Raw genomic sequence first — 13,556 nt, forward strand, 5'->3', positions numbered from 1 at the left:
ATAGACAGGAGAGTCCAGGGCACGGGCAGGGCGGGGCTCGCGCTCCGGGTGCTGTCGGCCCCTCTGCTCTGGGGGACAGACACACAGACACAGACAGAGCACACCGGCGGAGTCAGGCAGACGGAGGGGCATAGAGAGAGAGAGAGAGCAAGGAAGACACGGAACCATGGAAAGAAGTGCAAAGAGAGACAGCCATATACACACAGGGAGGCAGAGGCGGTGGAGACCCGCTAAGGGGCAGAGCTAGAGAGCCAATGAGGGAGAACTGCCGTCACCCAGAAAGACAGAGCAGGGGACACAGAGTGACCCACACCTGGCCCCCACAGAGGCAGATCCAGAGTCAACAACGGGGACATCGGGGCAGAAGCAGTCAGAGAGACACACAGAGTGGGAAACCACAGAGGCCCAGAGAGACCCGAGACACAGATGCAGAGCCAGGAGATTCCCCGAGGGGACAAGGTCAGGGCTGGGCCGGGAGGGCAGGTTTACCCAAGCCGATCCCTGTCAGTTGGGGGGGCGGGGGGCCGAGGTCACGCCAGGCCCTATGGACACTGCCCCCCCCATACACCTGCTTCCCAGCTTTAGGCCTGTTGTCATCAGAGTGGAATCCTGGTGGAGGACAAAGCAGTGGGGGCGGGGAGAGGGAGACAGAGGGAAGCACTGAGGAGTGGAGACAGACACACAAAGGAGGACACGGATGGCAAGCAAGGTTTGAGAGACGGAGGCCCAGAGACATGGGGAGGGCTGCGCCCCACCCAGCCCTCCCTCCAAGGGCCTCCTATGTGTAGGTCCAGAGACTTCCAGGCATGGGGTGACACAGAGCCCAGCGGGGAGCCCAGGGGGTGGGGGAGGGGCCTGGACCCTGGCTGAGGAGCCTGCCTCGGAGGCAGGGCGCTAGTGTTTGAGGGAAGGAATGCTGCCCCCCCAGCCCCCCCCAGGGGCGGGGCCCATTGGGACTATAAACCCGTGGGCTGCCTCGGTCCTTCGGCAGTGGTCAGCTCATCCCTTTACAGCATCCGCAGACCCGCCTTAGGTAAAAGGGCCCTGGGGTCTCCCCAGGACATGGATGTCTTTGGGGAGGGGGCAGCAGAGGGGCGGCGAGGTATGGAGGGAGAGGGGACATGAAGATGGAGATCTGAGAATTTAGGAGGTTCAGACTTTACTTTAATCCTAAAGTATTAGGATTGGGTGGTTCTGGGGATCTGGGGGGCACCAGGATTTGGATGCTCCAGAAATTAACACCTTAAGAACTCAGAGGTCCCAGAGGCAGGGTGGATCTAAAAAATTGGGGGTGTCAGGACTTGGAGGACAAAAGGTCTGGCTATCAGAGTTTGGGGTATCAGGCCTGGGGGTTCTCAGAATCTGGGGTTTTATGATGGGAGTATTAGCGTTTGAGTCCATGGAATTTGGGAGTTTCACGAACTGAGCATCAGGGCTTTGGGGTTTCATCATCTGTACTGGCTCATTATCTGGAGTACCCAGAATTGGGGCGCAGAACCTGGAGATACGCAGGGCTCAGAATCCAGGGGCGTCATGAATGAATGGGGTTTCAGAATCGGGGAGGACTGGGATTTGGGGAGAGGGTGTCTTCTTTACCTGGGCACCTTGGAACCTGGGGTAGCTCAGAAATTGGGGGGGGGGCCTAAGTATTTAGGGGTTAGGATGAGGTCATAGGCAGGAGCTGCCCTTGATGATCCCCAGTGGCGGTGGACGAAGGTGAAGAGGGGAGACAGGTGGGAGGACCCCCAGCCAAGTGGGGTGCAGGGGAGGTGGGGGCAGGGTAAGAGGTATCACCAGTCCTGCCAGAAGCCCCCCATTCTCGCATCCCTTATTAGGAAATGTCCTCTGATTCACAGTCTACGCCAACCCTCAAAATAGCCCTTGGGGTGGGGCAGCTATTGTCTTCAGGCCACTGTCCCTTCCCAAATACCTCCTCTTAATCCCAGCTCAGATCAGATTCCCCTGGACCTGTCAGGAGACAAAAGGGGACAGCTGGGGTGGGGGCGGGGGCTGCACGGTGGGTGGTGCCTGGACCTGCAGGGCCATCTTCCAGAACCCGTGCTCCTCTGCCGCTTGGGGGTCCAGGCCCCAGCCCCTCCCCCCTCAGGCCCGGGGGGGTCCCTCTGCCCCTCCTCCCTCAGACCCAGGGGTCTCCCAGCCCCTCCCCCCTCAGACCCGGGGGTCTCCCAGCCCCTCCCCCTCACACCCAGGGGGTCCAGGCCCCTCCCCACTCAGACCCGGGGTTCCTCCAGCCCCTACTCTCTCACACCTGGGGGGTCCAGGCCCCAGCCCCTCCCCACTCAGACCCAGGGGTCCCCCAGCCCCTCCTCTCTTACACCCGGGGGTCCAGGCCCCAGCCCCTCTCCCCTCAGGCCCGGGGGTCCCTCTGCCCCTCCCCACTCAGACCCAGGGGTCCCCCAGCCCCTCCCCCCTCAGACCCGGGGGTCCCCCAGCCCTTCCTCCCTCACACCCGAGGTTCCCTCAGCCCCTCCTCCCTCACACCCGGGGATCCCCCAGTCCCTCCTCTCTCACCCCCGGGGGTCCAGGCCCCCAGCCCCTGCTTCCCTGCGACTCCGCTCCTCTCTCTGGTCCTCAGGTCACCCCAAGATGTCGGACACCGAACAGCAGGAATATGAAGAGTGAGTGGCCTGGCGTGAGGGGCGTCGAGACCCCCCACGACACACCCCTCTAACCCTTTCCTCCGTTCTCTCCCCCCACCTCCCACCCTGCCCCCAGGGAGCAGCCCGAAGGTGAGTCGGGAAGGGACGGCCTTAGGGTGGGGTCCGCGTGCCTCTCCGCCAGTGGGAGGGGGGCGAGAGCAGGTGCGGCCCCGCCCCGCCCCCGCCCCCCTGCAAGGGCCCCTCCCCGCGTCGGAGCCCCGCCCCGCCCCCGCCCGCCTGCGAAGGCCCCCTCCCCGCGCCGGAGCCCCGCCCCGCCCCCGCCCGCCTGCAAGGGCCCCTCCCCGCGCCGGAGCCCCGCCCCGCCCCGGGCCCCGCCCCCGCCCGCCTGCGATGGCCCCCTCTCCGCGCGCCGGAGCCCCTGACACCTCCACCTCTCTGCCCCTTCCCCACTCTAGAAGAGGAGGCTGCCGAGGAGGAGGAGGAAGGTGAGGTCTGCTCGGACCCGCACATCTGGAGCTGGACGCGGGGTCCCCCGGACCCGAAGATGGGGGGGCACTGGGGTCAGGGGAGGGGCTGGGCCGGGGCGGGGGGCTCCCGCCAGCCTCGGCTCCAGTTCCTCTAACAGCCTCTCCGTCTTTTCCCTCTCTCCCCGCCCCCGCACCGCGCGTGGCCGCCCCTGCCCCTCGTCCCCCCCCCGTTATCCCATCTACCCCCACCTCACTCTCCTACCTCACCCCTCACTCTGCACCCCCAAACCCTCGCTTCCCCTCCCCAGCCCCCGAGGAGCCGGAGTCGGCGGCAGAGCCAGGTAAACGCGGCTGCTTCGCTTCCCGAGACCGATTTCGGGGGCCCGGAGAGACCCCGATATCCTCGGGCCGTGACATCATCCTTTAAGCCCCTGAGAGCCCTCGCGCCCTCTTGTGGCCACGAAGGGAAATGGCCGGGCAGCGGCTTTAACCCTTTCCCTTCTTCTTAAAGGGCCCGGCACACCCAAGCCTTCTTCCCCGCCTGCAGGGGTCTCATAGAAGGGTTGAGTGCTGCCGGAGAGATGCCAACCCGTACCCCCTCATCTTCGCCCCTGACCCTGTCTGTTATTTCTCTCCCCCATATACATTCAAAGGTTGGAGCCTGGTTGGGATTGCAGAAGGGGCAGGAATTGGCTGTCCTGGTTTCTGAGGGGAGGGGGCCGGGGACAGACCCCCTGGGTGTCTGAAAGGAGAGGGAGTTTTGGGGCCCACAGTGGGGGAAAAGCAGGAGTTCTGGGCACAGAAGGTCGAGGGCCTGGGGTTTGGGCTCCAGCGTCCCAGAGGTGGGGGAAGATCCCACACCAGCTCTGAATGTATATTTGATGCGTGTTTCCCCTTCCCCTGGATGGCCCCCCTGGCTTCCCTTGTCCCCCAGTTTCTCCCCCCTGCACCCCTCTCCCAGAGCCGCAGGAAGAGGAACTGGACTCCTGAGTCCCTCCCTGGGCTCCTGGGGGCCGAGGCTTGTGGGTTCCCTCTCCAGGGTGTGCCAGGTCTCAGCCCCCTCCATGAACTCTTGCTAATTATCCTTTTTGTATCCCCCCCTTCCCACCACCACCACCAGAGGAGGAGCGCCCCAAACCGAGGTGAGACTCTTTGGGTGCGTCGGGGAGTGGTTTCCAATCCAGACCACCAGAGATGTAGTTTGAGAAAAGCAGAGAATGGGGAAATCGAAACAAAGAAAAAACTGTCAGGGGTTCCTTCTTTCAACCAACACTTCTGGGGAGCCTCCATCCGAGACCTGGTCTTCCCCTTCTGTGAAACTGCCCTGGGCTGTTCTACTGCAGTAGCTGGGCTCCAGGGCAGCCGGCAGGGGGCCCTGGACAATCAGGCAAGCTTCTCTGGGGAGGTGATACCCTTGGCTCGCTGAAGGAGGCAGGGAGGGGCTCTAGGCCGAGAAAGTGGTGTGTGCCAAGCCTGGTGGCTGGGCAGAGCTGGCCTCTCGAGCATCACGACACCGGCCACCCTGAGAAGGCACCGGCAGAGGAGCTGTGAGAGCTCGTGGGGCGAGGGTGGAGGGGCTGGAGGAGGTGATGCTGGAGATGCAAGGGGACCACAACCAGCATGAGAAGAAAAAATCCCAGAAGCAGAAACTCTCTGGGCTGGAATGGGCAGTGGTGAGCCACTGTGCCTGGAATTCAGGGTCTAAGAAGTGACTGGGCTGTGGAGGTCAGGCAGTGGGGAGCCATGGAAGGCTTTTGAGCAGAGGTGAATGAGAGAAAAAAATGATAGCAAGAGAAAAAGATGTGGATGAGAGAGCCCTGGAGCCCCTGGGGCACAGGTGAGGGTCTATGCAAGCTTCCAGGGAAGGGCTGCTGGAGGAGAGACCTCAGGCGGGTGGGGCCTCGAGGGCAGAGGCAATGGCGTGCGCGGACGCCCAGCGGTGGAAAGCACGCGGCATGGCCAGGGGACCGTGAAATGGTGCGTGGCCGGAACAGAGATGTGCGTCTCTGAGGGAGGAGACGGACGCTGGAGACTGGCGGGGGCCAGGGCGGAGGGTCTTTGAAGGCCAGGCTGCGGGGCTTGGACTTTGTCTCTAGAGTAGCGGAGTCATGGGAGAGTCTGAGCAGAGGAGGGGCAGGTTTAGACGTGGGGGTAGAAGGACGTCATCACGGAGGAGGAGCTGGAGGCAGGGAGGAGGCTCCGATGTGCGATGGCACAGGGGCGAGGGGCCCTGACCTGAGGCGGGGGGAAGGGAGGACACCCCCAGGGGTCTGGGCTGGAGAACCGAGCCTTGGGGGCCCGATGAGCCCATTAGGGGCAAGGTGTGTGCGTGGAAGTGGCTGAGCGACTGCGGGTCGCAGATGCTCGGGAGGCGTCTGTGGGCCTGGATGTGGGTTCAGGACAGCGTCTGGGCTGCACACAGTGGCTGAGTCCTCAGTGGTTGGAGATGACAAGTCAGGGGACAGTGACGCTGGCCATGCACATGTCACCTGAAGGAGGACAGGAGGAAGCCAGAGGAAAACTCTCTTTAAAGGGCTCACCAGGGAACAAGGAGACAGAGCTGGGACAGCCAGAGAGGAAGGAGGAGGTGCTTCTCAGAAACCGAGGAAAGAGAATTCTGAGGGAATGCAGGCCCCAGGTGGCAGGAAATGAAGGAGCTGGCTGAGGGCTGATCCCCAGAGAGGATTGGCCCAGTAGAAATAGAATGCAGCCAGCCGCAAGCATAACACAAAACAGGAAAAATGAATTTTAGTGGTCTATTGCATTTAACCCCTGTATCATTTTGGCATGTAATCAATCTAAAAATCGCTGATGAGATATCTTGCATTCCTTTGCAAGCCTTCACAATCGGGGGTGGGGTATCTTCCACCCACAGCATCACGTGGGCCGGTGCAGCCCGGGGCTCACGGTTTTCCCCCCTTCCGTCCCCAGCCGCCCTGTGGTGCCTCCCTTGATCCCCCCAAAGATCCCGGAAGGGGAGCGCGTGGACTTCGATGTAAGTAGCAAGGCTGGCAGGCGCCATCCCCAGCCCATGTCCCTGCCACAATGGGGCCTCTGTGCAAATGAGGAAAGGGCGCCCCTCCCTCGGGGCTTACCTCCTGCCTTTGAAGAGTGTCACAGTATTTCAATCCACTCGCGCCTGCTGGCAAGCGCGGCGGTCGTGCAGGCACCACGGATTCCGGCTGCACACGGTGGGGGGGGGGGAGGGCCCGGCGTCCGTTCCAGGCGCCCGCGAAAACGGGCCCTCCCGCTGCGTCCTGCAGGACATCCACCGGAAGCGCATGGAAAAGGACCTGCTGGAGCTGCAGACGCTCATCGACGTGCATTTTGAGCAGCGGAAGAAAGAGGAGGAGGAGCTCATCGCGCTGAAAGAGCGAATCGTGAGTCCCGGGGGGCCGGGCGCCCCAAGCTCTTTTCTCTCCCCGTGCGTGTCCACCTCTTGGGCCTGGGGAGGTGCGGAGGGTTGTGTGAAGCCCGGAGGCCGAGAGGCTTCAGTGGCGGCTCTCAAACCCTCTTACCTGTCCCCCCTCGCCTGCTCTGGGTGCAGTGGTGGTGGTGGGGGGTGGTTTCCGGGTGGTCTCACCCCTCGGCGCCCCTCACCCCTCTCACGTCCCCAGGAGCGGCGTCGGGCGGAGCGAGCCGAGCAACAGCGCTTCAGGACCGAGAAGGAGCGCGAGCGGCAGGCCAAGCTGGCGGTGGGTGCCTCCCTGCCCCCCACCCCACCCCCCACCCCCCAAACCTCCCGGGAGCCACTCACGATTTTCCCTGTGATCCTTTATGAATTAAGGATTCCAGGATTTCTGTACTAGAAGGGACAGAAACCCCGACCTAAACTGAGTTAAGCAAAAGGACAATTTGATTGGTTATGATGCAACCACAAGGCTGGCTTCAGGCATGGCTGGATCCAGGGACTCAAAGGATCTCTCAAAGACCCCGTTTTTCTCTTCCCATCCCTCTGCCCATCTACATCTGGACACTGGGCTGACCACCTTGTTCTGGTTTGCCCAGGATTCTCCCAGTTTTTTCACTGGAAATCCCATACCCAGGAAACTCTCCAGTCCAGCTGATCACTCTACTGGGTGACCCCATTCTTAGGCTTTCCTCCCGGGGTCGGCAAGGTGCCACAGCAGCCCTGGCCTGCCCTCCTCTGCTAGGTGTCTCCCACACAAATCCCAGCATGCCCTCGAATTGCTGACCTGCCCATCACGGAGCTGACCACTGGCTAGTAAGGGAGGGTGGTTGGACGCTTCCAGTGCTTTAGGCCCCAGGAACATGACCTACCGTGACACCAGGTGGAGTCCCCATGCGAACCCCTTTTTAAAAATAGGCACAGGGGGCTGTGCAGGCAGAGTAATGCGCCCCCAAAATGTCCCCGTCTGAATCCACGAAGCTGTGGCTGTGTGCCCTGACATGGCGAAAGGGACTTTGTTAAGTTCAGGACCTGGGATGGGGGATTCCCCTGGATTCTCCGGGTGGGCCTGAAAGACAAGGAACCTCCTAAGAGGGAGGCGGGAGGTCAGCGTCAGCCAGGAGACGTGAAGATGTTCCGCCTCGGCTTTGGGGATGGAGGAAGCGGTGCCGAGCCACGGGACGTGGACTGCCTCTAGAATCTGGAAAAGGCAAGAAGGCAGGGTCACCCTGGAGCCTCCAGAAGGACCGCCAACACCTTGAGTTTTGCCCGTAGGACCCATTTTAGACTTCTGATCTCTAGAACTGTACACTCATGCATTTGCGTTGTTAATCTTATAATAGAAACCTCAGTCCAGGTGGGAAATGCAGAAAACTGTCCTGCTGACCTCACTCCCCCACAAAGCGGGGCAGGACTTGGCCTGGACAAGTCCCACTTACGGATTTACCGTGCAGACATTCTGGCTCATCGTAATGCCTTTGCTAGACATTCCAGCACATTCTAGAACCCCTTCCTCAGGCTTGAGGCCATCAGCCTCTTTAGTGGCCCAAGCCTCCCTCTATCTCCACTTACCCTCCCTGGCGATCCTCTGAGGAGTCATTCGGATCTCATGGATGGGAAATGAAGGCCCAGAGAGGTTAAGTGTTTGAACTGAGGTTACACAGCAAAGCTCACCACTGGCCATTTCAGGCCAGAGGGACTCAGAAAAAACTGGTATTCTCCTTTCCCCCCATTTTCATTTACATTTTTGCTGCAGGGGATCTTAAGGCCCAGGGATGGGAAGGCACTGGCAGGTGGTTACACAGCCAGGCCTGGAAGTCAGGCCTTCTGCATCCCTGCCTCTTGGGCACTGGGACCAGATCCACGCAGTGCAGAAGTGACCCCACCTTGCCCATCCTCTTGCCCTCCGTCTCCTGGGAGAGGACAGCCTTGGGTTCACCCTTTTCTTCCCACAGGAGGAGAAGATGAGGAAGGAAGAAGAAGAAGCCAAGAAGCGGGCTGAGGATGATGCCAAAAAGAAGAAGGTTCTGTCCAACATGGGGGCCCATTTTGGAGGTTACCTGGTCAAGGTGAGTTCAGACAGCCGGCGCCTGAGGCCTGGGTGATGGGGAGGAGGGGCTGGGGGCCTGGACCCCCAGGTCTGGAGGAGGGGCTGGGGGAGCCCTGGGTCTGAGGGAGGAGGGGCTGGGGCCCTGGAGCCCCCAGGCCTAAGGGAGGAGCCCAGGCCCCAGGGTCCCGAGTGGGAGGGGATCCCCAGCTCATGTCTCCTTCCCAATCCTCAGGCAGAACAAAAGCGGGGAAAGCGCCAGACGGGGCGGGAGATGAAAGTGCGGATCTTGTCTGAGCGTAAAAAGCCTCTGAACATCGACCACATGGGGGAGGACCAGCTCAGGTAGGTCCTCCTGGGGAGGAGGAGGTCGGGGACCCTGCCCGAGACTGGGCCAGCAGAGCCGGGTCTGAGCCCCGGCGGCCCCTGGGGGCAGGCCTAGGTCTCCTAAGTTCACTGGTGTGTTTAGCTGGTATTAGTGAGGTCGCACAGCATTTGTCCTTCTGTGCCTGACATAGTTCCCCCAGCATGTTGTCCTCAGGGACCATCCCTGCAGCCACATGCGTCGGAACTTCACTCCTTCGCACAGCCGCATAGTATTCCACCAGACCGATATGCCACATTCTGTTTACCTACTCAATGGTTCATGGACACCTGCAGGCCCCACCTTTATCTGAATTAAAGCCAGACATGCTGGCACGAATATTCCAGCGTTGCCCCTGCACAGCAGGACCCCAGCCCCCCTCACACCCCAGTTCCGCCCCAGTTGTTGCCAGGAAGCAGCCCCGGAGCCTCGGATCAGGCTTGATGTCTCTGGCCTGGGGCACGGCCATCGAGTCGGAGGCGACAGGACACTGCGCTCTGAAGCAGCTGGCCCGGCACCCCGACCCCGAGCTGTGTGGTGCCGGGTGCCTCATTCCACTTCTTGGGGCCTTGCTTTGCTTGTTGGGAAGAAGCTCCGAGAAAAATCCCTCTCCCAGAGTTGTGAAGGTCCCTGACACGATGATAACGATGACAATCGTAGGAGAACAGACCCCCATGGGGGCTCACAGCCCTATGAAGTAGATACTATTACAATCCTCATTTTAATGATAAGGGCACTGAGGCACAGAGAGGTTAAGTAATCTTCCCCAGATTGCACAGCCAGCAAGGGGCACAGCTGGGATTAGGTCCCTGCAATCACTGTGTTAAGTAATCCCTGCTCTTTGTTACCAAGTTGTCAAGTCATAGGCTGAGCCCTGATCTGTGATGTTTGCCCATTTCCATGGTGCAGACTCTCCCACCTGGCTGACTTTCTGATGCCACTGGGAGGAGGGTAGCGAGGAGGGGGCGAGGCTGTGCACAGCTGCTCTCGGGAGCCCTTGGAGCTGGGCCTGCCCTCCTGTGCATGGGATTAGTGGAAAGCATTGCTGCAGGGCCTGGCAGAAAGTAACATGTAGTAAATGCTTCTTTTTACTCCCTTGCCTTTTTCCCCATCCTCATCACCCATGAACTCACAATTTTTGCTCCATAGTGGTTTTTGAGGATGCCAACTTACCTAAACTTTATTTATTAGGTAGGGAAAGTAGAGTCGTATGACGTACTGCAAATGTTCAAATAAAGTACACCTTGGAGGAGAGAGAATTTGAAAGCCATTAGCTGGCAAGAGGAAATAAGGAACATTAGTAATAACTTAATGAATACTTAGAAGTAGCTTTATTGAGTGCTTACCATACGCCAGGTTTTTACATGCTTTATTGCACCCCCATGACAGCCCAAGGCAGTAGATTTTTATCAGTTAAGAGTAAGTTTGGCTTCTAGTACCTGAGATCTCACTATAGCAGCCTAAAATACAGGGGTTTAATTTCTCATATAGAAAAAAATCAGAAGGTAGGTAGAAGAGACCTTTCACAACTATGTGAGGTACATTTTGTTATCATGTCCTCATTTTTCTGCTCCACCATTTAGCCCAATATTCTGACTCAAGGTTACCTCATGGTCCAACTAGCTGCTGAAGCTCCAGCCATCACATTCATGATCCAAGCATGAAAGAAGTTGCAAAGGAAGAGCCACAAAGGCTTTTCTGGAAGCCCCACCCAATGGCCTACTTCCACCCCCATCTGTACCCCTGCCGGCAAGGGAGAGTGGAGTTGTACAACTCCATTTCCATGCACATGGTTCTGTTTCTAAGGAAGAATGGGGGAGGGGCTGTTGGGTAGGCAACCAGGCATCTCTTTTACAGTTGTATTTCTACATCATTTAGAGAAGGAAAAGGGATCCTAGAGGGAGTTACTCTGCCAAAGTCACAAGTCAGGATGGCAGAGCTGGGATTTGAAATTAGAGGCCCTCTGACTTTGGGGCCTGGGCTCTTAACCACGACATCGTTCTCCCTTGGGGAAATGTCACATATGTTCGGATACGGACAAAGGCTTGCTGCGTGGTTTTGGACTGTCCCCTCAAGCTCTCTGGGCCCAAGTCTCTCACCATCTCTGGGGTCTATAGCTTGACCCAGCCCCGTCCTTCACGGCCCGTCTGCCTTGCCAGGGACAAGGCCCAGGAGCTGTCGGACTGGATCCACCAGCTGGAGTCTGAAAAGTTTGACCTGATGGCGAAGCTGAAGCAGCAGAAATACGAGGTGAGACCCGGGTCTGCCGGAAGCCAGGAGGGGAGGGGGGCGGACGGGCGGGAAGGCGGGGCCGGGACGGGGCTGACGCGGGGGGTGGGGGGTGCTGGCGCGGAGGGGCCAGGTGGGGTGGGCGTGGCTGGCGCGGAGGGGCGGGGTGAGGTGGGCGTGGCTGGCGCGGAGGGGCGGGGTGATGTGGGCGGGGCTGGCGCGGAGGGGCAGGGTGAGGTGGTGGGCGGGGCTAGCGCGGAGGGGCGGGGTGAGGTGGGCGGGGCTGGCGCGGAGGGGCAGGGGTGAGGTAGTGGGCGGGGATAGCGCGGAGGGGCGGGGAGAGGTGGGCGGGGCTGGCGCGGAGGGGCGGGGTGAGGTGGGCGGGGCTGGCGCGGAGGGGCGGGCATCTCTGGCCGACCCGCAGCTCTGTCCCGCTTCTGCAGATCAACGTGCTCTACAACCGCATCAGCCACGCCCAGAAGTTGTAAGTGTGGACGCGGGCGCCCGGATCTCTCCTCCTGCCCTGTCGGCCCCACACCCCTGCCCGCTCGCCCTCCTGCCTCTCCCTGTTGTCGCCCCCCACTCCCTGCTTGCCCCCATCCCTCTCGCTCCCCTCTGCCCCTCATCCTCGTCCCCGCCCAGTGGGTCCCGGGCCGGGGAGGCCCCCTTCCTGACCCCTCCCCCCGCCCCTGCAGCCGGAAGGGGGCCGGGAAGGGCCGCGTCGGAGGCCGCTGGAAGTGAGCACGCCGGGACGCACCGGAGCCTGCGGAGTTGTTCCATCTGTGGCTGCAAATAAACGCTCCTCTCACACCTGCCGAGCTCCCGGGCGTTATTTTTCATGAGCATGCGGCTGGTCTCATGGTGAAATGGGTGCTGCGCAGACCGGGCCCCGCACACCCCGCTGGGCTGGAACAGGGTGCGGACCCTTGGGGAGACAGCCTGGCAGCTCCTCCGGAAGTCAAGCCAGGAGTCCCCTGTGGCCCGGCAGCCCCACCCCCAGCGTGTACCTACGGGACACGAGGACACACACCCACGCAGAGCTCTACGCGCGGGTTCTTGGCAGCGGTGTTCACAAAAGCCCGCAAGCGGAGACACCCCCCACCCCCACCCCCCGGTCTGTGGACGAACTATCCAGAAAAAGCAGTGGCGTTCTGGTATGGGCTACTGCAGGGGAGAAAGAACCTCCAAGAAGACATGTTGCGAGGAATAAGCCAGACACAACAGGACAAACACTGTAGCACACTGTCGAACAACCCAGAATAGGCATATTCATGGAGACAGAATGCACAGGAGTGCATGTCTGGGGCAGGCTGGGATGGACACACTGGAGTGATCAAATGTTCTCGGATAGATAGTGGTCACGGCTGCATGACTCTAGAAATATACTAAGAGCAATTGAATTTCCGACTTTAAAATGGTGACTTTTATATCTCAATTGAAAAATGCAAGACAAAATCCCCCAAAAATATCCAAGGGAGAGTCAAGTCGATACCTTTGTTTGCAGCTCTGCCTTCGTGATGTTGGGTTTAGTGAGCCCGTAGGTCGGGCTTCTGGGAAGACACCAAATAGCAGCTCCTGCAAAAAAATGCAAGTTGGGGTGGTGGCTCCATTTGGTAGACTTCTCAGGGCCTGGTCTCCTTCTGTCCCCCGTTATTCAGCGTTCTCTAGAGAAACAGAACCTGCAGGAGAAAGCTGTAAATATGAGATTTATAAAGGTGTCTCACGCAAATGTGGGACTGGAGCAGTCCAAAATCCACAGGCAGGCTGTGAAGCTGACATCTCCAATGAAGGGTCTGGACGCACTCCACGGGAGAGGCTCACTGGCTGAAGAGGCAGTGACGGGGTCTCTCTTCTAGCCTGACTCAGTGCCAGTATGAGGCTGCCACTGCTGTTCAAAAGTTATGTTTGTTTGCTAGTAAGAAAGGCCCAAAATGACAGTGGTTTTGCTAAATTAGGGGTTTCCTTTCTGGCACATACCTGACAGCAAGGGGTAGGCAGTCAAGGGCAGGTAAGGCAGCTTCAAATACTCTACCTCCACCCACAAGGTCATTTAATGGACCCAATATGATTGCTGGAGCTCTGGCGATCACATGCACTTTCCAGGAAGGAAGATGGTAGAGAGCGAGCAGGCCAAAAGTGTGTGCCTCTTGGCTGCACCGGCCCCCTTTACAAAGCCTTTCTGGAAGCCCCACACAATGATTTAATTTACACCTTCTCGACCACCCCTAATTGCAAAGGAGGCTGGTTCTTAAGGTGGGTTCATTGCCACCCCAAATAAATTAAGTTTTCTGTTACTGAGGAAGGAGACAGTAGATATGGGCAGGCAGTTAGTAGCCTTTGTCACAGTCCACCCCTTTGGCTCCCCAACCCAGAAATGTAGCTCTGGCACATGGAACACACTGCCCACTCCCAAAGACAA

At 59.5% G+C, this 13,556-nt stretch overlaps 1 protein-coding gene across 2 annotated transcripts; it reads left to right on the forward strand.

Moving 5' to 3' along the window:
* The first annotated feature begins 59 nt into the window (after nt 1–59).
* Nucleotides 60–11,947, forward strand: TNNT1 (troponin T1, slow skeletal type). Of its 2 annotated transcripts, none has more exons than XM_077130762.1 (14): nt 60–459; nt 2,597–2,639; nt 2,737–2,750; nt 3,077–3,106; nt 3,397–3,429; nt 4,209–4,230; nt 6,020–6,083; nt 6,352–6,468; nt 6,706–6,783; nt 8,453–8,566; nt 8,780–8,889; nt 11,068–11,158; nt 11,581–11,621; nt 11,833–11,947. In XM_077130762.1, exons 1-14 carry the CDS (start codon nt 255–257, stop codon nt 11,876–11,878), a joined length of 1,008 nt encoding a protein of 335 aa, XP_076986877.1. In that variant the 5' UTR covers nt 60–254; the 3' UTR covers nt 11,879–11,947. The 2 variants fall into 2 exon arrangements, with proteins under 2 accessions (XP_076986877.1, XP_076986878.1); XM_077130763.1 differs by lacking the exon at nt 60–459 and adding an exon at nt 886–1,033.
* Nucleotides 11,948–13,556: the final 1,609 nt, after the last annotated feature.

Source organism: Tamandua tetradactyla, chromosome 16 (assembly GCF_023851605.1).
Source record: "Tamandua tetradactyla isolate mTamTet1 chromosome 16, mTamTet1.pri, whole genome shotgun sequence".
NCBI lineage: Eukaryota > Metazoa > Chordata > Mammalia > Pilosa > Myrmecophagidae > Tamandua > Tamandua tetradactyla.